A 22,957-nucleotide genomic window follows, 5' to 3' on the forward strand; every position below is an offset into this window, starting at 1 on the left:
GTTGAGTTTGTAGGAATTATTTATATATTTTGGATATTACCCCCTTATCAGATATATGATTTGTAAATATCTTCTCCCATTCTGTAGGTTGGCTTTTCATTCTGTTGATTGTATTACATTTACGTTTTGGTATATCCATCTCTGGAATATATGCAGCTATTCAAAATTATGTTCTTAAAATCATTCAAGAATATAGTATACTATGTGAATATAATAGTAAATGAAAAGGCAAGTTACAGCATGATCACAGTTTTGCTAAAATGCATATACGTGTGTGTGTGCACATATTACACACACACACACACACGAACATCAGAAGGAAATAAAGTGATTATTTTGAGTGACTAGATTATGTGTAATTTTAAAAAATTATCCCTCTATACGTTTTAGGTACTTTTCAAATTTTACAATCCGAATGATTACCCCAGAATAAATACTGCCTATGAATCAAATGTATTTAGGATTATCTGAGAATATTGAAAGGAAAGTTTCTGCACAGATTGGTATCTCATTAATGTAAATTCTCTTTATTTATATGCTATGTCCCTGCTTGTTACTAACTTCTGGGATTTCTAAAAGTAACTTGATTTGCTTTGATTAGTTAACATTGGAGCTTTTATGGTTAGCATTCAATAAATGATACTCTTTTCTTTGAAGTTTGCATTCAGTTGAAAAATAATACAGAGTAAGTCAGTTGGAGATGAAAAATAATTTTGATTCTGATAAAAGGTGTATTGGAGAACACTTCTTCATGTGTGATCAAAAGGGCTTCTGATACCTTCTACCTCAAACGGAGTTTAGTCTCGAAACATCAGACCTTCTCTCTTGAATGAGCAAAACTTTGGTAAGCCTACTGCACCTTACACACACAACCTGTGGAAGTAAGATCCAAAATATAGAAGCCGAGAAGTGTTTGAGCTGGATATGCATGAGTCCTTATCTTACACTTACAAATCAGATATATCACTCTGATGAGAAGTGATTAAGGTTCTGAAGTAGTGGGGTGACAGTGGAGGTAGGGAATGGTGAAGAATGTTGATCCAGTATAACATTTTCTAGGTTAAATTTACTTTAATTATGACTATAAGTACTAAATCACAGTGATTTTGGCAGTACCTGTGGTGCTTTTCCCAACAGAAAACATGGTGATTTTCTCACTATGTTAATTTTTATAGGTATCTTGAAATGTTGTATTTATACATTACTACTTCAAAAGTACAGTCGTTATTAGACCTGCATTTAATGTGTTACTAAAGAAGTACAAATATTGCTGGTTATAAATTTATTGTTATTATTTGATATCAGTATTTCAATATAATTGGTTTCCTTTGTAAGCCCATATATTTTATTTTATGCAGTTAGGAATGTTTTCTTTTTCTTTTTTTTTTTTGGTGGAAGGAAAAGTAGGTTTTATTCCACAATGCCAGCGTTAAGAGAAGACAATGGACTCCCTGTCACAAAGACTGCCTTGCCTTCTCAATATTGCCAAAAGGTTTTTTTCAGAAATGTTTTCTTATAAGGGGTCCATAGATTTTATCAGACTGCCAAACCCATGACTAGTGGGAATCTCTTTATGAAAACATAAAGCAATAATAGTGGTTCACTCTAATAGTTAGCATTCCATAATGCCTAATAAGTAGGGTGAAGAAATTTATTAAATCATATATATTTTAAGTGATTCATGTTTCAATTCTCATCTCATTGTCTTGCAATAGTAGAATTTTGGGGCATGGTTTACGTTTTTTCCTCTTTTCTGTTTTATTTCTCTCTGCTAAAGAACCTTTTGTGATTCCCACCATTCTTCATTCTTTGGTCTACCATTTTAAATTCAAGATCCTTTTTGTGAATGTCTAATCCACATTATTCTATCACTCATCTACAGTTCTTTAATTTACTCACTATGCCTATAAGAACATGATCACCTATTCATGTAAATAAGATACATGGTCACCAAGTCTAAGACAGAGTGCCAAACACTCTGCTAGGTAGGCAGTAGGGATAAAAGATATACAAGAAGATCAAGTCTTTCTTTTCAGAGAGTTCTTGTTCTTGGTAAATAAACCAAGAGTTAGAGTAAAGTAAAGAAAGTACTATCCGAATAGTATACATGGGGTGCTTTGGTCAGATACTACCCTAGTTGTGGAGGGTGGGTAGGAGAGTCCTGTTTAAAGAAAGTTTCCTAAATGGGGTGACAATATTGAGAGATAGAGCTTGGCCAGACTCTCAGTTGTCTTGTGTGTTTGTAATCAGGGCAGAAGGATTTTCAGGGAACTAAAACTATGGGATAAATGTTAGGGAAGTGGGCCGGCCCTGTGGCTCAGGTGGTTGGAGCGCCGCGCTCCTAATGTGGAGGTCACTCGTTTGATTGCCACATGAGCTAGTGAGCTGCGCCCTCTACAGCTAAGATTGTGAACAACAGCTCTCCCTGGAGCTGGACTGCTGTGAGTGGCTGGCAGCCACTGTGGGTTACTGTGTGCTGGCATGGGCTACCGGCCGGCAGCGGAGCTGTGTTGAGCTGCTATGAGCAGCCGACCAACTGGGGAAGCACAAAGCTATGAGCATGGGCCAGGGAGCTGTGTTCTACACAACTAGACTGAGAAACAATGGCTTGAACCGGAGTGGGTGGGGAGGCGGAAGAAGGAGGAAAAATAATGTGAGGGAAGCAGCAAGAGATAAGTCTGGAAGAATAAGCAGGGACCAGAGGTAGGTGTTTTAAACAGAAATTTGACATCATATTTGCTTTTTAAGTAAGATCTCTCTGGCAGCAATGATTGAGAAAGGTTTGAGAAAAACAAGATTAGAGTAAAATAAACCAATTAAGAAGGTGTCACAATAAAATTGAGAGTAGCAATGGAGATGAAGTAAAGGGGCCAAAACTAAAATATTTAGGAATTGGAAACTGCATGAGTAGTAGTAGTAGTAGCAATAGTAGTAGTAGTAGGGACTATGGTGGAGGGACCCTAGGAAGAGCTGCAACTCAGAGCCAAAGGAGGAATATTTTTAAAGACACATTTATTCAGCATCATGATCAGACTGTTAGATTTAGCAATGGACAGCAGCAGCATGGATGCAAAAAAAAAAAAAAAACTACATTAAAACCCTTAGTTGGAATGCTTTACACTTTCCACAGAACAGAAACTAAAATAAAGTGTTACACAATTAGTTACAAAAACGCTCTGTGAATTTTTTGCCCATACACATGACTATTGTCTAAAACATGTCTTCTTTGTAGCAGCTAGGCCCTGCCACCACTGTGCTTGGCTGGGTTCACAAATCTGTTGTAACCTGTAGCTTCCCTGTCACTTCTCGGGCTCTCCTGTCCTGCTAAGCTTTGTTTCCTGGCAGTAATTAAAACTACCATAGCTACTGCTGCTGTTGGAACCTATGCCATAGCCACCTTGGTTTCGTGGTTTGGCAAAGGATTGGCCTCCACCACTATAGGGGCCAGAGCTTCTGCCTCCAAAGGAGAAAAGAGAAAGTTTCCTCCTTTCATGGGTCCAAAGTTTGAAAATTGGTCATTGTAATTGCCAAAATCACTGTAGCTTCTGCCACCTCCAAATTTGCTTCTTTCATCATTACCAAATCCATTATAGCCTTCCCCACTGCCAACATATCCTCCACCATCACAACTGCCAACAAAGACACCTCAAACCACCGAAGTTTCCTCCGTAACCAAAGTTGTTTTTCCCACTAAAACCACCTCCATAACCGCCACCGAAGTTCCCAGAAACACTTTGACCTCTGGCTAGATGAAGCATTAGTCATCTCTTTTTTCGACAGGACTTTCCTTACTTCACAGTTGTGGCCATCCACAGTATGGTATTCTTGAATGACAATCTTGTCTACAGAGTCATGGTCATCAAATGTTACAAAAGCAGAGCCTCTCTTCTTGCCACTTCCTCTGTCAGTCATGATTTCAGCCACTTCAATTTTCCCATGCTGTTCAAAATAATCTCTTAGGTAATGTTCTTCGGTGTCTTTTTAAATACCACCAACAAAAATCTTTTTCACAGTTAAGTGGGCACCAGGTCTTTGAGAATCTTCCCTTGGGACAGCCCTCTTTGGTCCCACAACTCCTCCATCCCCCTTGTGTGGCCCTGCCATCATGACTGCACCCACCTCCTCCATGGTGGCACTCATGACAAACCCAAAGCCTCTGGAGCGCTGGGTGTTTGGATCTGTCATCACCACACAGTCTGTGAGCATTCCCTATTGCTCAAAATGACTTTTCAGACTCTCATAGGTTGTTTCAAACTGAAACCTCCTACGAAGAGCTTCCACAGGTCTTCTGGTTCTTTGGAAGACTCTAACTTAGGATGACCATGGGAGGGGAGACTTTAATGATGCTTACTTGGCAGCGTTCCACCAGCAGAAAGGCCAAAGGAGGAAGTTTTAAAGGAAGACATGATCAGAGAGTAGAAGATGAAGGAAAGACTGAATGTGGACTTCAAGGAGTCTGTCTGTAAAGGGTATCAGAATCTAAGGCAGCCACTAGAGAGGTGTGCAGTTGTACCTGGATGGAGAAACTTACGTGCATTATGGGATGGGAACACTGAGATTGTTCTGCAAACTCTGCTGAAAGATTAATCATATTTGGAGACGTAGTTGGAAACAAAACTGGAAAGACAAGTCAGGGACATATTTTAGAGGGCCCTGAAAACCATTTAGATAAGTTTTCACTTATTTCAATAGGCCCTGGGAAATCATTAAAGAGTTTTAAACAAAAGTGTCTTACAGTAGTTATGTTTGAAGAAGATTCATTTGGCATTTGGTAGAGTTGGAGGACAGTCTAAAGATAGAGATGTTAATTAGGTTCGTACAATAAAATGGTAAGGAAGGGATGGATACAGAGAAATAAATGGATTTGGCATAGTGGTCTAATCTCCAGAGCAGGGAGTTTGTGTTCCAGGGGATGTTGTGTGCATATGATTCCATGTGAATGGTGTCCCCTGGAGCTAAAACTAAACTAGTATTGATTCTGCTGACTGGAAGAATAAGTTGATATTATCAGAAATGGAGAAGTTAAGAGGAGATAACGGTTGACCAGAGGAAACTAAAGGAATTCCTCTGTCCTAGCATTATGTATCCTGTACACATCCATCACTTCTCTCAAGGCCCAAGTTTAGTGTTCGTTTCTTAACCTTCAATAAGTATATTTTTCTCAAATTGGTCATTTTGCTTTCACATAACCTTAGATTTTATATAAACCTTTTGTACTTATTTTCTCTTTCCCTTATGTTCCATTATTTTCCATCTTGATAAAGACTTGAGGCCTGTAGCCATGTCTTATTTTTCTTTATTCCTCTCTAGTACTTTGGTCATCCTGCAGTGCACGATTAATAAATGTTATTAGATGAATAAATATTACTTTATTTTCCCCATTCCATAGCTTTGTTGTTTTATAAAACCATAGTAGTTCATATTTACACTCGGTCTCAAGTTCTTTTAGCATCTTTTGAGTTTAACATCTAGGAGTATGTCATGGAAGAATCTCATTGTTCTCCATAGTATTAATTACAAAAGCTATCTTCTGAAATGTTATTTTTTCCTAGGTAATCTGTATGAAGCACTAACATCTACAAATGTTTCTAAACTCTTTCTTCCATCTTCAGGTTTTACCATTACCTAGGGTGATGGGTTGGTTCCTTGTGTTTCCTCTACAACTTACAACATGAAGTAGTGTACTATCTTTTATTTGCACAAATTCATTTTTCCACACACTTGGATTTTTAATCTCTTTAAGAGCCCCAATTTTTTAATCCTTGTTTTATAAAAATTAATCTCAAAAGTAATAATACAGATTATAACAAACCCAAGTAATACAGAAAGATATGAAGTAACAAATGAAAATCCTTCCATCCCACTCCTGGTTACCACTATTAGCAATATCTTTCCAGATGTTATTTTTTGACTGTACCGTTTATCTACATTAAAATAAACCAAGCAAAAACACCAAAAACTAGGCAAATAGTATACATGAAATTTTGTTTTTTATTTAATCATCTCTTTAATGCCTATTAAAAGATAATTAGGTCTTGAACTTTTTTCTATTAAAATAGCATGCTGCATTTAAAATCCTTGTATGTGTATTTTTATACACTTATGCTAGTATATCTGTAAACTGGATTACTAGAAATGGGATTGTCTTGAAATATTTAAAATTTTTATGGTTTCTGCCAAATTGCCTTCTGAAAAAGTTTAAGTTTATGTGATCTCCAGAAGTATAATTTTGCTATACTCTCTTCTATGTTAATGCTGTTTCATCCTTATTTCAGTAACCCACGTCTTCTTGATTATTTAAGAAATTAATAACAATCTGTTGCTGAAAATTAGAGGCTAAGCTTTTTCATTTTCCCTTAACATTGTGGTATTTTCATAGGTAATAGGAAAGAACTCAGAAAAGAGAAATCAGATAATAATGATGTTCATTGGATATCTTATATGTGACTCTTTTTGTCTTTTCCAGTTTGAAATACCTCTGGACTCCTTATGTGTGCATGTTAGCAGCATCTGGTGTATGTTCTCCTGAACTTTGGACGACACTTTTTAAGTGGTTTCGATTACGAACTGTACACCCAATATTGTTGGTAAGTCATTGTTATTTCAGGTTAAGTACTTGTTTCTCTTCCAGTTATCTATGCGTAAATGAAAACCATATTAAATACCACTGAAATAGCATGAGTGAATCAGATTATGACTTACAGGTAGAAAAAGAGATCCTGTGAAAAACATTTATTTATAATTTCTGAGTATAAAAGTAATGCGTTTTAATGCAGACAACTTAAAACATAAAAGGTAAAAAAAGTGCATTAATAATGTGAGAGGCTATCAAGAATTTTTGTATCTTTCTTGGTTTGATTTAGAACTATGGTATGTTTTCAATGTGCATGTACCTGCTATTTGCAATGTGCTTGAAATACAAAGACAAATAAAACCTGATTAATTTCATCAAGTAGATTATAGTCTCCTGGTCATAAAAAGAGATAATAAAAAGTATTGACAGGATGCTATTGGAACATAGAGAAGGACTACTTAATTTAGTTTCTTTGGAATTCAAAGACTTTCCAGTATGACATTTGACAGACCATGAGATACAAGTCAAATGAAGGGGAAAGTAAGGGTAATTGTGGTAGAAGGAATAAACACAGATAGGCAAAGAACTTGATGTAATCAAAGAGAATAAAAACTGAGGCAAAGAAAAAATATGATATATTTAATTTTGTTGGCACATAAAATGTGAGATGGGGGTGGTCAAGAAATGAGACTAGAGAAGTCGAGAAGGCTAAGGTCACAGAGGCCTTTGAATGTCATCTTGTGGCCCTTGGTCTTATTCTATAGGCGGTAGGAAGGCAGTGAGATGTTTAAGGGTGTGAGAGAGTCAGGCTGACATTTTCTCTCAGCTTACTCTTACAGTTTGGTGATAGATAGGCATAACGGTGACAGACTGGAGCCAGGAAGAACACTGTCACTCAGGTACAGGCCATGGTGGATGAAAGTAATAAAAGCTTCAATTCATTGAGTGCTCACTATGTATCAGGTACTGTTCAAAGCATTTCACATGCTATTCAACCCTTACAAATACCATATTGGCTAAGTTTCATTAACTTTTTTGTAGACGAAGAAACTAAAGCTTAAACTCGTTAAATAACTTCCCTGAGATCACATAGCTTATAAATCTGGAAACCATGATTCATACCCAGGTTTTTCTGACTGCAAAGCCCATTCAATTAATACTGTGCTTTACTGGAATGAAAAAAATGGTTGGACGATTAATAAAACTTGGAGCTTGATTAAGTATGGGAGAATGAGGAAGAGAGAGAAATCATAGGTATTTCCTGGGTTTCTGGTTTGTAAGACTATAGATCACGGGGTCACCAGTGGACATGGAACAATAAGAAGAAGGTTCTGGAAGGAAGATGGTGAATAATTATTTTTAATAATAGTCATGTTGTATTAGGCCAGTCTTTTTCCAAAGGAATTTATACATTTTTATTTTAGCATACTAGTATGTTGATACATACTAGCTATTTTTCTTTTGTTAATTCATTGTCTTTTTGTCATTGTTAGTTTTTTAGGTTCAGTAACCTTTATATGCTCATCACAACTTAAATTCCTGGGAAAATTGTCAAATATTGATTTCCTATTTGAAATATTATATGAGTGTTACCATTTTTATGTTCTGCCTTAAATTTATATAATAAATATATGTCTCACTTTACCTCCAGTTTAGTTATGTCTTAAACTTATCATTAGTCTTCACCCATCGCACTCTATGAACTAGTTTCATGCTGACTTAAAGTTATCCGACTGAAATTTTTATAACTATATTGATATGTGGTTGGTCATAGAATCAATGTTTAGTCCTTTAAAGTACATTCTGAAATATATTTATCCATAACATTTTTGCTTTAATATTTTAGGCTCTTATTCTGAGCATGGCTGTGCCCACTATAATAGGTTTCAGCTTATGGAAGGAGGTAAGAAAATCAGATTTTTATATTAAAATGTACTTTATTTACAAAGTAGTGATAAATGTGTATGTGTGTGTAGGATACTTATATTGAGACAGTGTTCTAACAAAATAAAGTCTGATACTCTTAGTAATGCTTAATTTTTTATCATTAGGAACATGATAGAAAAGATAAAACATTTTTAGAATGCCATCTGATGCAATTTTCTGTTGTCTGATGCTGTCATTAATTCAATTTATAATTGGCAAAGGAAATTGCTGAATAAATCAGTCTTAATATTAAAAGGTATTTTGGGTACTTCAAAATTTAAATATCTATAAAATAATATAAATTCTTTAGCTTATAACATGAAACTAATTGCCAATAAACATGTGAATTATTTAACTCAAAATTAATTAATTTGCTTGTCATGTGTGTGCATAAAAGATACAACTGATGATTGTTTGGTGATGATAAAATTATTTACTGAGTTTAAATTACCCATAAAACAGATGATTTGGATTGAGAAGAATGAGCAGGTCACTGAAAGAAAGTAAAGAGTTATGACATTTTTTCAGTAAGAACAATATTGTAATATTGTTTGCGTTGTTAGTTTCTTAGTCTTTTGAAATACTCTAGAATAGTTTTAAATTTTCTAGATACTTACACTTTTTGGGGATTTTGTTTTGCTTTTTAGTTTTTTCCAAGATTAATGACAGAATTAACGGAACTACAAGAATTCTATGACCCAGATACGGTGGAACTTATGACCTGGATAAAGTAAGAATTGAACTGCCCAAGACTATTAAACTATTAATTAATAATTATATACTATCTAGTGGATTCAGGAGAAATAATAAATTAATGTTTTTTCAAATTCTCATAAAATTAAGGAATTTTCCACTGTGCTTTTAGGGATATTTAATTTTTTATTGGACTTATAATTCTAATTTTCTAATTGAACTTCTTTGAAAATAAGCATTGATAAGTTTGAGATTTGAGACTCTTCACCATCAGACACCTAGCAATGTGGAATAAAAAGGAACAAATATCCTTTTATTTAGATAGTCAAAAGGATGCTTCTTTTGCCTTGGGTTGAAGGTGGATGAGTGGTGAATTGCTAGTCTTGATAATGAAGTTTACCAAGATTTTTAATTTCAATTTTAATGCCCACATAGGACAAGAGATGTGGCCTTCAACTTATGAAAGCAGAGAATTGTAATTGAGATACCTTTTTCCCTCTCTCAACACACACATATATAACTAAAAGACCTCAGAGGGTGAAAGAATAGACTAGCGAAAGATCCATCAAGTGGCAGAGAAAGATGATGACAAAGCATGTCTTCTTTGGCCTCAGGTCTTGGTCAAAAAAAAGGTCTCTTTGAATTTCAAGCAATGGATCTGAATTCACATGAGTTTGTAGTTTGAAATTACACTTGACTAATCCAGGAAACCCCAAACCAAGAAATCAGCATAAAAATTGGTTCTAGAGTAATGTAGAGTGCCTGACATACCAACCCAGGCTACAGGGATTCCACAAATAAAGCTTCATGAAGATGAGCTCTAAAATTACAAAACACATGAGGAAACCGCCTAACATAGCAAGAATCAGCTGTCTAAAATTAGAGTTCTAGTTCTAGCAATTTCTAATAATAAAATTTGTGTCAGTTAGTTTTACCGCATAATAGATTACCATAAAACTTAGTGGCTTACAATCAATAAGTATGTGTTATTTTGCACCATTTTGTGGGTCAGCTGAGTGTAGGCAATGGGAAGGATTTTTCTGCTCTGGGCCAGCTCAGCTGGAACTGGATAGTCTGGCATGGCTGTCCTCACATGTCTGGGGTTGGGTAGGTATCAGCTGAAAGGATAGAATTGACTTGGCCACATGCCCCCTCATCATCCAAATTAGCCTGAGCTCATTTACAAGGTAGTGGTTGTAGAGTTCCTAAGAGCAGCAAGAGAGGGCAAGTCTCAATGTCGAGCATGTTTTGTCTCTGTTCACATTATGTTTGCTGTTGTTTGTTTGCCAAAGCAAGTCACATAATCAAGATGAGAGTTTCCTCCTAGAGCATAGCTATACGAAGAAGAATCATTGCAGCCACTTTGCATCCAGTCTGTCCCATGGATAGGGACTGAAATAACTACATTGAAAATTATTGAAGACATAGAAGGAGAAATTAAAACATGAAAAGGAATGAAACACTATCAGAAAAGGCCAGGAAACTAGGTGGAGGGGAGACAAAAAAATGTTTCTAAAAATGAGGACTAGCTTTATGGAATAGGTATATAGAAATGAGAATAGAACTTATTGTAAGGTCTTATACTGTAATGACACCCCTTGAATATATAAAAATTGTTTTCTGTAGATTATCCATCAACACTTTTTGTGAATTGTATTTACTGTTGTGGAACACTGACTATATAGGTTTGTGTTATCATTAACAAAAGAGGGAATTATATCTATGTGTGTGATTTATCGTAATACGTATTTTCAAAAACAGTAGAGCCCTGAACATAGGACATTGTACATCAAACAACTGGACGTTTATGTTACTGTGGTATGATTATTCTGTTTCATGTTAGTTTCCCCATTACTGGATGCTCCCTGAGGATAATGGCTGTGTGCCATCTCTATTTTTAAATAAATGAAAGCAATAGAGTAGCCCTTTGGGACCTGCATCTGAGTTTCATATTCTTGCAAGTGGCATGTATCTGGGACTTTGGATCATGGCTCAGAGTGGAGAAGTCCTACATGGGATACCTGGAGACAGATGCGTGGTAAAGATAGAGAAGGAGCAGGAGGATAGATGGATCTGGAAAGAGGTGGGTTGTGGTGGTTAATATTTGCAAAAAGATGAATTTGACAATTCACAGTATCACCATTGAATTGATCACACTATATAAAATAGTTATATTCCTGGCATTTTATCCCATTACCTTGCATTATTTTTTAATAGCGTTATTACCACCTGACTTACATGTTTATTGTCTTCCCTCTACTCCCTCTTGAAAGCAAGGGTCTTGTCTCCACTCCCCTCCCAAAAGAATTTCTGTATCTTCAGCACTTAAAATCATTCCTGGTACATAGTAGGTGCTCAGTTTTTTGAGTGAATCTAGAAATGAAATGAAATGAAAGCTGACATTGAAACTTAAGTATACAGTACATTGTAAGTTGCCTGATATTTCAGAGTTGGTATAAATCAGTGATCTAAATAAACAGTATACTTACCTTTCCAGTGTACAAATCTTTATGGTTTTTTGCAGAAGGCAAGCTCCAGTTGCAGCTGTGTTTGCAGGGAGTCCACAGTTAATGGGTGTGATTAAATTATGCACTGGATGGATGGTAACAAGCTTGCCTCTTTACAATGATGATGATCTTCTCAAGAGAAATGAAAATGTAAGATATTTTAGATTCTACGTTTGGATCTTTTCTAATATCACTGTTTTTGTATAGTTTTGTAATGATGCATATGTTCCTGGTTAATTAGGAAAATCCAATTAATTTAGAAGAGTTAATTAGCTTTAGTTTTTAAAAAGCCGCATAATACATTTAACCAAGAGAAGAGCCAAAATTAAAATATTAAAGGTTTTGTGAATGTTTCTTGAAGAAACAATTTTCTGCAAAGTTTAAAAGGAACTGATGTGTAATCTTTCACAAAGAGAAGCATAATTTTGAAAATATTGTTCTGAAATTATTGAAAGAAAGCTATCGATTAATGTCTTGATACACTTTGTATTTCCAAGCTAAAATTCTATCACTGTGATTTATTTTTCAGTATGGGCTGTTATACTTAGTATAACATTAGAATGGTATCTAACTACTGTTGTTCAGAGAATATATTATTTTGAATGAGTTTAAATGGTAACTTCATATCTGGAGGCAATGACCAACTGAATCTGAGTTCCAAATATTCTGTTTTTCAATTTGAGAGAGTTTTATATAGTTTTTAAGTATAGTCTAAGCTAAGAAGAAAATATAGCAGCATAGAAGTTAGACTATAGTATGGAGATTAGACTCTAAGTAGGCAGACTCTAGAATTACAGTATCTGGACTCACATGCTGTCTCTGCCACATACTGGCTTGTTACCTTGAGCAATTTCTTTTGGGGGAGGAGGTGATTTCCACAATGCCTTTTTAAAGTGAGACATAATGACACATAGCATTATATTAGTCTCAGGTAAACAACATAATGATTTGATGTTGTATATATTATAAAATGATCACATGAAATCTAGTTGACATCTACCACCATAAATACCTACAAAAAAATTATTTTCTTGTGATGAGAACTTATAAGATCTATTCTCTTAGCAACTTTTAAATATGCAATACAGAATTATTAATTATAATCACCATGCTGTATGTTACATCTCCATGCCTTATTTATTTTATAACTGGAATTTATGCCTTTTGACTCCCTTTACTCACTTTTCCCACCAACCACCATCTGTTCCCTGGTTATGTGTATATATTTTTGTTTGTTTTTTTGTGTTAGATTCCACATATAAGTGAAATCATATGACACTTGTCTTTCTCTGTCTGACATATTTCACATAGCATAATGCCCTCAAGGTCCATCCATGTTCTTGCAAATTGCAAGATTTCATTCGTTTTTTATGGCTGAATAATATTCCATTGTATATATGCCCACATTTTCTTTGTTCATCTATTGCTGGACATTTAGGTTGTTTCCATGTCTTGTCTATTGTAAGTAATGCTGCAGTGAACATGTGGGTGCATATATCTTTTCAAATTAGTGTTTTCAAGGGGCGGCCAGTTAGTTCAGTTGGTTAGAGCGCAGTGCTCTTAACAACAAGATTGCCTGTTTGATTCCCACATGGGCCACTGTGAGCTGTGCCCTCTACAACTGGATTGAGACAATTACTTGGCTTGGAGCTGATGGGTCCTGGAAAAACACACTTAAAATAAGTAAAAGTTTAAAAAAAAAAAATTAGTGTTTTCATTTTCTTCAAATACATACCCAGAAGTGGAATTGTTGGGTCATGTGGTAGTTCTATTTTTAATTTTTTGAGGAACCTACATGTTGTTTTCCATAGTGGCAGCACCAATATGCAGTCCCACCTACAGTCATGGGGGTTCTCTTCTCTCCACATCTCCACCAACACGTATTTCTTCCCTTTCTGATAATAGCCATTCTAACAGGTATGAGGTGATATCCTATTGTAACTTAGATTTGCATTTCCCTGATGATTAATGATGTTGAGCATCTTTTCATGTACTTGTTGGCCACCTGTATGTCTTCTTTGGAAAAACATCTATTCAGATCCTCTCCCCGCTTTTATTTTTTATTTTTATTTTTTTTATTTTTTTATTTTTTTATCATTGGTACCTCAGTTTAGTGAAAGGTATATAGATGGTAACAAGAGGATAGCTACAAGCTACCTCCTAAACTGTAGTCAAGAATCAAACATTTAGATTAGCAATCTACAAAAGTGATACAAACAAAAAAGTGTTTACCAGTTTTAGGAATACCCAAAATATAATCAAGGTGATCTAGGCAGTGAGTGAAACATGGTTCTTGATAAAATCAATGGTAGAGTATGATAGCTGCCCTGATTAGGTAAGAGCCCTCTGGTGGAGATAAATTTGTTAGGAGAGCAGCTTCCATTTACTTACCACAGAACGCTTACTACATGCCAGAAGCTTCATACATATTTCTTTTAATCCTCACAATAGTCTATGAAGGATTATTATTTATGGATGAGAAAATTAAAGCTTGGAGATGTTAACTTGCCTAGAGTAGGGGACAGTGTTGTGATTCAAACAAGACCAGGACTCTACAACTTGTGTTCTTAACTAACTACTTGCAGTTTTCAATGGATAATCTGTAGAACTCTATCCTGTAATACTTTAAGATATGCTTTAAAAAAATGTTTCATGGGCAAATCAGTTGGGAAATTCTAAGTGTTTACTGTAATGCAGGACTTCTCTGAGCCTTTATTATAAATCTAAAGACTAGATAAAATAGGAAATGGATTGGCTGGCCTTTCCAGACCATCTTTTTATCTTGTCTTTCCTCTAACTGCACAAAGTGAATAATTAATGGAAATGGTATTTCCAGGATGTGGACTAGAAATGGTAGGAGTATATAATGAGGGTGCTCAAAAATGCCTGACAGGGGTCTCAGCATTTAAAAATGAATGTTTATATGTTGTAACAACAAGAAAAACCAGAAGGGTTTTTAAAAAAATTAAACTTAAGTACATTGGACAATAGTTATAGTAAAGAATATGCTCTAAGGATGGGAGTAAAAGCTGTTTGGCTCCCCTTGGTACCACTAATTCATAGATCTTAGTTGTAAACAAGCAGGATGATATAATCTCTGACATAATTAAAACAGGGAAAACCAGGTGGCTGGTTAGCTCAGTTGGTTAGAGCGTGATGCTAATAACACCAAGGTTGCTGGTTCGGTCCCTGCATGGCCCACTGTGAACTGTGCCCTCCTTAAAAACAAAAAAACAAAAATTGGCTAACCACGATAGGTATGTCCCTCAAATATTTGCCAAGTTTTTGTCCGTGTCCAGTATAGCTACTGAGCAAATGGGTTGGCATGAATAGTTATGTCCTTAATGTGTACATCATTAAGAGGTCGATATGTTTTCTCATTTACTGGTAACTTCTCCAATTCATCTAGAGTCTCCAGACCATCTATTACCTTTCCAAATACTGTGTATTTCATGTCCAAATGTGGCTGTTTGCCATAGGTGATGAAGAACTGAGATCCATTGGTGTTTGGGCCATTATTAGCCATAGATACGACACCTCTAACGTTGTGCTTAAGATATTCACTGTATTCATCCTCAAATTTCTTGCCCCAGATACTATTACCTCCTCTTCCGGTACCTGTAGGATCTCCTGTTTGAACCATGAAACCCTTGATATTCCTATGAAATATACAGCCATTGTAGTAATTACTGGGACAGAGAGCCAAGAAATTTTCACATGTTTTGGGTGTCCTCTCACAGAAGACTTCTATTTTAATATCACCTACATCTGTATGCAGTGTCACCGACATTTTTCTTACTGTTACTTAATTTCTCACAGTCTTATTGAGAGAAGTTCGAAAACAAATCTTTAACCACTTCGATTAACACAACTGTAGCTAAAACAGAAAAGATGCAATCGCAGATACCTCCGCCAGGTCTCTAAATTGAAAATTAGTATCTTTCAGCCCTCCTCTCCCCGCTTTTAAATCAAGTTGTTTTTGGTTGATATTGTTGAGTTATATGAGTTCTTTATATATTTTGGATATTAATTCATTATTGATTGTATGATTTGCAGGTATCTTCTTCCATTCCATAGCTTGCCTTTTTATTGTTGATGCATTCCTTTGCTCTGCAGAAGCTTTTTAGTTTGATGTAGTCCCATTTATTTTTGCTTTTGTTTCTCTTGCCTTCAGAGTCTGATCCAAAAAAACATCGCCATGACCGATACCAAGGAGCTTACTGCCTATGTTTTCTTACAGGAATTTTATGGTTTCAGATGTTATATTCAAGTCTTTAATCTATTTTGAATAATATTTGTGTATGGTGTAAGATAGTAGTCTGGTTTCATTCTTTTGCATGTGGTTATACAGTTTTCCCAACACCATTTGTTGAAGAGACTGTCCTTTCCCCATTGTATATTCTTGACTCCTTCATCGTAAATTAGTTGTCCATATATGTTTGGATTTATTTCTGGGCTCTGTAGTATTTTTTATTTCCAGTTATAGTTGACATTCAATATTATTTTATATTAGTTTCAAGTGTATAGTATAGTGGTTAGACATTTATATAATTTACAAAGTGATACCCCCCATTAGTCTAGTACCCACCTGGCACTATACATAGTTGTTATAATATTTTTGACTAGGTTCTCTCTTCTTTTCCATTGATCTGTGTGTCTGTTTTTATGCCACTGCCATACTGTTTTGATTACTATACCTTAGTAGTATACTTTGAAATCAGGGAGCGTGATCTCTCCAGCTTTGTTATTCTTTCTACAAATGATTTGGCTATTTGGGATCTTTTGTGGTTCCATACAAATTTTAGAATTATTCTAGTTCGGTGGAAAATGCCATTGGAATCTCAATAGTGATTGCATTCAATCTGTAGATTGCTTTGGGTGGTGTGGACATTTCAACAATATTAATTCTTGCAATCCATGAGCATGTCATATCTTTCCATTTAGTTGTGTCTTCTTCAGTTTCTTTAATTTTGAGCAAGCTTTTGAATCTGGAAATAATAATAGTTCTCACCTCCTAGTTACGAGAATGAAATGAATAATGCACCATGCCTGAAATATAGTACAATTTGTTAGCTATTCTGTCATTATTATGTACTATTAAATTATAATTGTATGTGCACACACATACACAAATAAACACACAGAGTACAAAGAGGAGTTTAAAAGCAGTAGCAATCAATTCTGCCTACAAAAATCCAAGTCTTCATAAAGGGCATTATCTTGATCTGGGCTTCAAAGGATGAGTAAAAACTTCTTTGAAAAAAGAATACATATGATTCCAGTCTGAAAACGTAACATGAACTATGAAATTTGTATGGTCATTAAACTAGAAAATAAATTGAGGCCATATTCTGAAGGACCTGGAATGTCATGCTGGAGAATTTAGACTTAACCTTGAGGCATTTGGGAATCATCAAAGGCCTTTAATAAGCCTGGGGATGGAATGCTTAGATCTGTATTACAAAGTTTATTATGGTCATAGCAGAGAGAACAGAATAAAGCAGGGGAAAAGTTAGAGACGGAGAGATCTACCTGAGAGTAATTGACCTGAGAGACAACAGCTGCCTCTAATTAATATTTGCTGCACTTCAAAAAGATAGTGTTCCTTACACAGGATATATACAGCATATTCCTAGACTCTATTTTTTGTGCATTTAAACCAACCAACTCTGACGTGGCTTTGTTTTCTTTTGGTTGTTCTTTTTCCTAATATAGAATTTCAGAATCTCTTATAATTAGGTCAGAGTTTTAATTAGGTTCTAATTAAATTTAAATATTTTAGAGTTTTAAGTTTTATGTGACTTGGCTATGAGAATAGGAACCTTTTTCCCCCCCAAACCTTTGTCTTTCTCTCTGATGTATATAGCAAGTACTGAATAAATTTGGTTTTAAATTAAAATTCAAACCGAACTTTATGAACGAGAGACCATGTCATTTGAATTAGACACTATTTATAATAATTCGTAACATGTGACTGATTTTTGTATGATCTCCTATGCCAGTAGTTCTCAAACCTGGGACAGTATGCCCCCAAGGGCCTTTTGGCAACGTCTGGAGACACTTTTGGTTGTCACAACTGGAGAAGGGGTTCTATAGGCATCTAGTGGGTAGAGATCAGGAATACTGCTAAACATACAACAATGCACAGAACAGCCTTCCTTCTGTCCCAACAAAGAATTATCTGACCTAAAATGTCAATAGTACCGAGGTTGAGAAACCCTGCCCTAGTCTATCAGTAATGTAATCGCCATTGAATAGAAGTGTTTTTTAAATGCCCCAAGAGTATGTTACAATTTTGCCAAACTTAAAACTAAATTAAAATGTATGTAAAAATCTATAAGTAGGTATAGGCTGGATAGGATAGAACCATTACCATTGAAACTTACTTAGCAAAGTGCAGTGAGTGAGCAACTTGCTCTTGATTTATTAACATTCAGTGTACCACAAAATGTTCGGGTGAATGTCTAACATGTCAGTGGACATTGGACAGAAAGGTGCTGGATAGACAGCAACCATAACATGTAGTAGGCAGCTACTGAATATTTTGCAAATAGATTGGTAACTTGTGCAATCTAGATTTCAAGTCTCAAAGTATTTTCAGGACAAATAGTATGTGATGCTTTTGGCTTAACATTTGTGATTTATTATTTTCTGAAGGGTAATGAGCTGATCCAGTATTAGCATTTCAAAAAAACTGAAAAACCTCATTATGTATTAATATCCAGAGCTTATTATCTCAGAAGGTCAGCAAAGTTGTAATGAAAAATGCCATGGAATCCAGACATGAGTTGTAAGCATTCTTGGCTCATTCAGTACTTTGTGACAATGGTCAAATTATTTTTAACCTTGCTGACTTTATCTTATGTATAAAATACTCTGATACATGGTAGTAAAAAAGATTAAAGAAACTATTACAGCTCAATAATAAAAAGACAAACCAATTTAAAAATAGGCAAAGACCATTTACAACAACAAGGATGAATCTTGAGGGCATTATGTTAAGTGAAATAAGTCAAATAGAGAAAAACAAATACTGTATGATACCACTTATATATGGAATTTTAAAAAGCCAAACTCATAGAAACATAGAATAGACTGGTGCTTACCAGGGTATGAAGGGTGGGGAAATTGGGGATGTTATTCAAAGGGTACAAACTTCCAGTTAGAAAATGAGTAAGTTCTGGGGATGTAATGTACAACATGGTGATTATAGTTATTAGTGATGTATTATATACTTGTAAGTTGCTAAGGGCGTAGATCTTAAATGTTCCCACCACACAAAAAAAAATGGTAATCATGTTGCCTGATGGAGATGTTAGCTAACATTATGGTGGTAATCATTTTACTATATCTAAGTGTATTAAATCAACACATTGTACACTTTAAACTTTCACAGTGTTGTATGTCAATTATATCTCAATAAAGCTGGGGGGAAATTGCAAAGCATTTGAACGTACATTTCTCCAAAGGAGATATAAATGGCTAATAGCATATGAATATAAGCTTCCTGAGGGCAGGAATCAAGTCTTAGTGAATATCTTTATTTTCTACAGATACTACTCAGTAATAAGAACATAGTAAATACTCAGTGCATACTTTTTTGGTTTTTTGTTTTTTTCTTTAAAAATATTTATTTATGTAATTTTTTTTTTTTTAACCCAAGGAGGGCACAGCTCACAGTGGCCCATGCGGGGATCAAACCGGCACCCTTGGTGCTACCAGCACCATGCTCTAAGCAAGTGAGCTAACCGGCCACTCCTCAGTGTATAGTTTTGATTAACAGAAGTTTTAAATGTCTTTTAAAATAACTTTTGGTTATATTCTTTCAGATCTATCAAATCTATTCAAAGCGATCTGCTGAGGATATTTATAAAATACTGACATCTTACAAAGCTAATTATCTAATTGTAGAGGATGCTATCTGCAATGAGGTGGGAACTATGAGAGGCTGTAGGGTTAAAGATTTGCTAGACATTGCTAATGGCCATGTAAGTAACCATTTGAAAGTTAAATCTTTTGAGAAAAATGACTTTATTTAAACTTGTAATCTTCAAACTTTAGTTTTGGAACTTAACTAAGAATATAATTTAAAGCTTTATAACAATGGAGGGAGCTTATCAAAAGTAGTTTGAAGTATTTTTTCAATGTACAAAAGAAAAGTTGAACATTTTTGCAAAAGAAAAATTTTACCAATACCTGGATTCCTTATTCATTGCCTGTACTTGTACATGTTCATTTATAAATAAAACATAGCATAATTTGGTTATTTTATTTTTAATCTAAAGAGCATCTGGTTGCATTGTTATATTTTTAATGTTAAGAAATTTCTTGTGATTTGATACATATCTAGAAAAATTACTAAATTATCACAGTTCTTATATTAAATCCCTATTATCCACAAAAGTTATTTAAAGCCACTTTAATTGTTAAGACTTAGCTATATCTTAATTTTGCATTGATTTCAGTTATTTTACCAAGCTTTCATACATCTCAGCCTGGAATGTATGTACTGTATGTCTAGCAACTAAGAAGACTGACGGTAATTAATGTTGTCTGGAATAGGTGTCTTTATTCCTGGAAAAGTTGAGGGGGGACCTTAGGAAAAGTTTAATGGTCATTCTAGGTTGGAGTGCATAGTCTACTAAGGTTACGGCCAAGATGTTTTCTGTCCCTTCCTAAATAATTAGCTCTTTGTCTTATCATCCCAGACCAGTTTAGAGGTGAGAAGTTAGTTTTTTATGATTTTCATCTTTCTCTTTCTTCATGACTCCTTAATCTTGTGATATAAACTTACTCTTTTTTCTGCTGCATGTATTTTGAATTTTGTCCCTTGGTACTTGATGTCTGATCTTTGGCTTAATTGGCAACAAAATGGAATTTTATTAAACATCAGGTATTCGGTGATTACCACTATATTGCTATCTGCTATCTGGAGCCTTTTTTATTCTACTTTTTTGCTCCATTTTGAAGGTCAGTTTACTTTCATATAATGCCAGGCATGGACTTAAAACCACATCTTTTTACTCTTAAAATTAGCTCTCTGACATCTTTTATAGGTATTAGAATAATATTTAGTGTTTTATCATAGAAAACCCTTCAAACTAGCCAAGTTATCTTAGTGAACATCATTAAAGTGAGAATGTAAAGGTTTGCACTGGATAAGTCACAAAAATTTACTTATTATATAATTGTTAGTCAATTCTACACCAGGAGAAGTGTTTGAATGTACATTAAGAATATAATATGTTCATTTCTCAGCCTTGGTAGGCTCCATCATAAAGTTCTGCAGAGGAGTAATAATGGACTATTGAGACATAGCCTTCTAAATTTTAGGATGAAATCTTTTAAAAATTGGAAACACTTTATACTGATTTTTCAATATCAATGGGAAGCTCAAAAGTTTAGTGTACATCGTGACTCTCTTATGAAGAGGCTTCTATTTTTTAAACAATGTGAGGTGTTTGCTAACAAGGTGAGAAAGTCCATGTTTGGCATATATTTTTCATATAGTCATTTGTACATTGATTGCATTTGTGCTATAAGCTTAATAAGCTTTTTAATATTACGTTTTATATCTTTTGATAGGTGGATTGTGAAGAGAGTGACAAGTTAACCTACTCAAAATATGGGCGATTTTGTCATGAGGTCAAAATTAACTATTCTCCATATGTGAATTATTTCACTAGAGTATACTGGAACAGATCCTACTTTGTGTATAAAATCAACACTGTGATATCCTTTCAGTCTTGAAAATAGCAGAACCTTCATTTCAGATTTATACCATCTGAAGTAAAATGTGATTTTCTTCTACCTATGTGGTATCACTTTGGAGATCAGAGTATGGACATTTGGAATGTTGCTGCTGCTTTTCCCTTCCTGCTGTTAACTGAATCCAGCATTCTGTGGGGAATAAAAGATCAAGCATTACTGTCCTTTGGAAAAATGTCAAATCTTACCACTGTGCAATGTTCCAGCCAGGTATTCTTGTTACATGATCTTCAAAGAGTTCACTTTCTAAACTATTTTGGATTTTTCCTCATAAATCTTCATTCTATCATAACATTGATCTTGAATTTGAATATGTTCAGGGTCAGAGTATATTTCTCATAACATTCAATATATACTTAATGTGACATAATTATGGAATAGAAGGAAATAATTATTCTTACCCTCAAGGCAATTTCTGAAGGTATTTCATGTTTATAATAGAACTGAAATATTACAATAAAAAACTAATTTAAACGTTAGCTGAAAATATGTGGCATTTAAGTTAAAATGGAAATGATATAAAAAAAAGTGATTTTTAAGGATATATGTAGAGATATATCCAGATTATCCATGATACTGCTCTCATCATCTGCTGCTTATATAGGTGAGCACTTTCTAAGCAGTATACAATGCATGATATTGCATTTTATTTTATGACTATTAAGTAGTTAGCTTTTTTTATACCCATAAATTTGGTACCAATTTAATTGTGTTAAAACAGTAACTCGGGGTAGCCGGTTAGCTCAGTTGGTTAGAACGCAGTGCTCTTAACAACAAGGTTGCTGGTTCGATCCCCAGTTGGGCCACTGTGAGCTGTGCGATCCACAACTAGATTGAAACAGCTACTTACCTTGGAGCTGATGGGTCCTGGAAAAACACACTTAAATAAATAAAAGTAAAAACAAAAAACAAAAACTAACCCTTGTTACTTATCTGTTTTTTAAAATAGACATTTACGAGAATATTGTTCAGGTTTTAAAAAATATAGGTATGGGGTATACAATTTATTCACATGTTTCCTACTGAAGTATTAAGTAAAAATTCTATCAGAATAAAAATATGTACAATAAAATGAGTAACAATTTCTGGAGCTATGTGCAGATGCTGTTAAACATACCTCTGCATACAGATACATTTATTATAAAACACAAGTGCTGTTATTTATGAAAATGATAGTCTTCAACATTAAGAATAAAATGGCAATTATAAAAAAATTCACTCTACAGTTTTACAGTCTACTCTATTCCTTAAAGTTAGATGCTTTCATATTTTAATCATTCTTAAATGATTAATTTGGCTTTATAAAGAGATTCAGGATAGATATATCATTTTAATAAGATGGGATGTTTTGTTTTACCTTATACACCTGTTCAGTGAAGGGGCTTTCAAAATTTTCACTTTCTAGAGTGCTTTAAAAAATGCAATTTCATTACTCTAAATTACTACATTGGACGGGAGCATCTTTCCATTATCTTTATTTTCTATAATA

General features: G+C 34.6%; 2 protein-coding genes across 14 annotated transcripts in view; one reads left to right on the forward strand and one right to left on the reverse strand.

Annotated features, from left to right (window-relative positions):
• Positions 1-22,179, forward strand: part of DPY19L4 (dpy-19 like 4) — a 71,659-nt gene extending 49,480 nt beyond the window's left edge. For 11 of the 13 annotated variants that reach the window (XM_033125902.1, XM_033125896.1, XM_033125891.1 and 8 more), the window contains 6 exons: positions 6,467-6,587; positions 8,421-8,477; positions 9,148-9,230; positions 11,718-11,850; positions 19,530-19,688; positions 21,286-22,179. In XM_033125902.1, the coding sequence (XP_032981793.1) occupies positions 6,467-6,587; positions 8,421-8,477; positions 9,148-9,230; positions 11,718-11,850; positions 19,530-19,688; positions 21,286-21,450 (718 nt within the window). In that variant the 3' untranslated portion in view covers positions 21,451-22,179. Of the gene's footprint in view, positions 1-6,466; positions 6,588-8,420; positions 8,478-9,147; positions 9,231-11,717; positions 11,851-19,363; positions 19,497-19,529; positions 19,689-21,285 lie in introns of those variants that run through there. The other 2 variants (XM_033125897.1, XM_033125901.1) reach the window with 2 other exon arrangements.
• LOC117033680 (peptidyl-prolyl cis-trans isomerase-like 3) lies at positions 14,914-15,966 on the reverse strand. The gene has a single exon (XM_033125903.1). The coding sequence runs from the start codon at positions 15,488-15,490 to the stop codon at positions 15,005-15,007; it is 486 nt and encodes a 161-aa protein (XP_032981794.1). The 5' UTR covers positions 15,491-15,966; the 3' UTR covers positions 14,914-15,004.
• Positions 22,180-22,957: the final 778 nt, after the last annotated feature.

This window comes from Rhinolophus ferrumequinum, chromosome 14, assembly GCF_004115265.2.
Source record: "Rhinolophus ferrumequinum isolate MPI-CBG mRhiFer1 chromosome 14, mRhiFer1_v1.p, whole genome shotgun sequence".
Lineage (NCBI taxonomy): Eukaryota > Metazoa > Chordata > Mammalia > Chiroptera > Rhinolophidae > Rhinolophus > Rhinolophus ferrumequinum.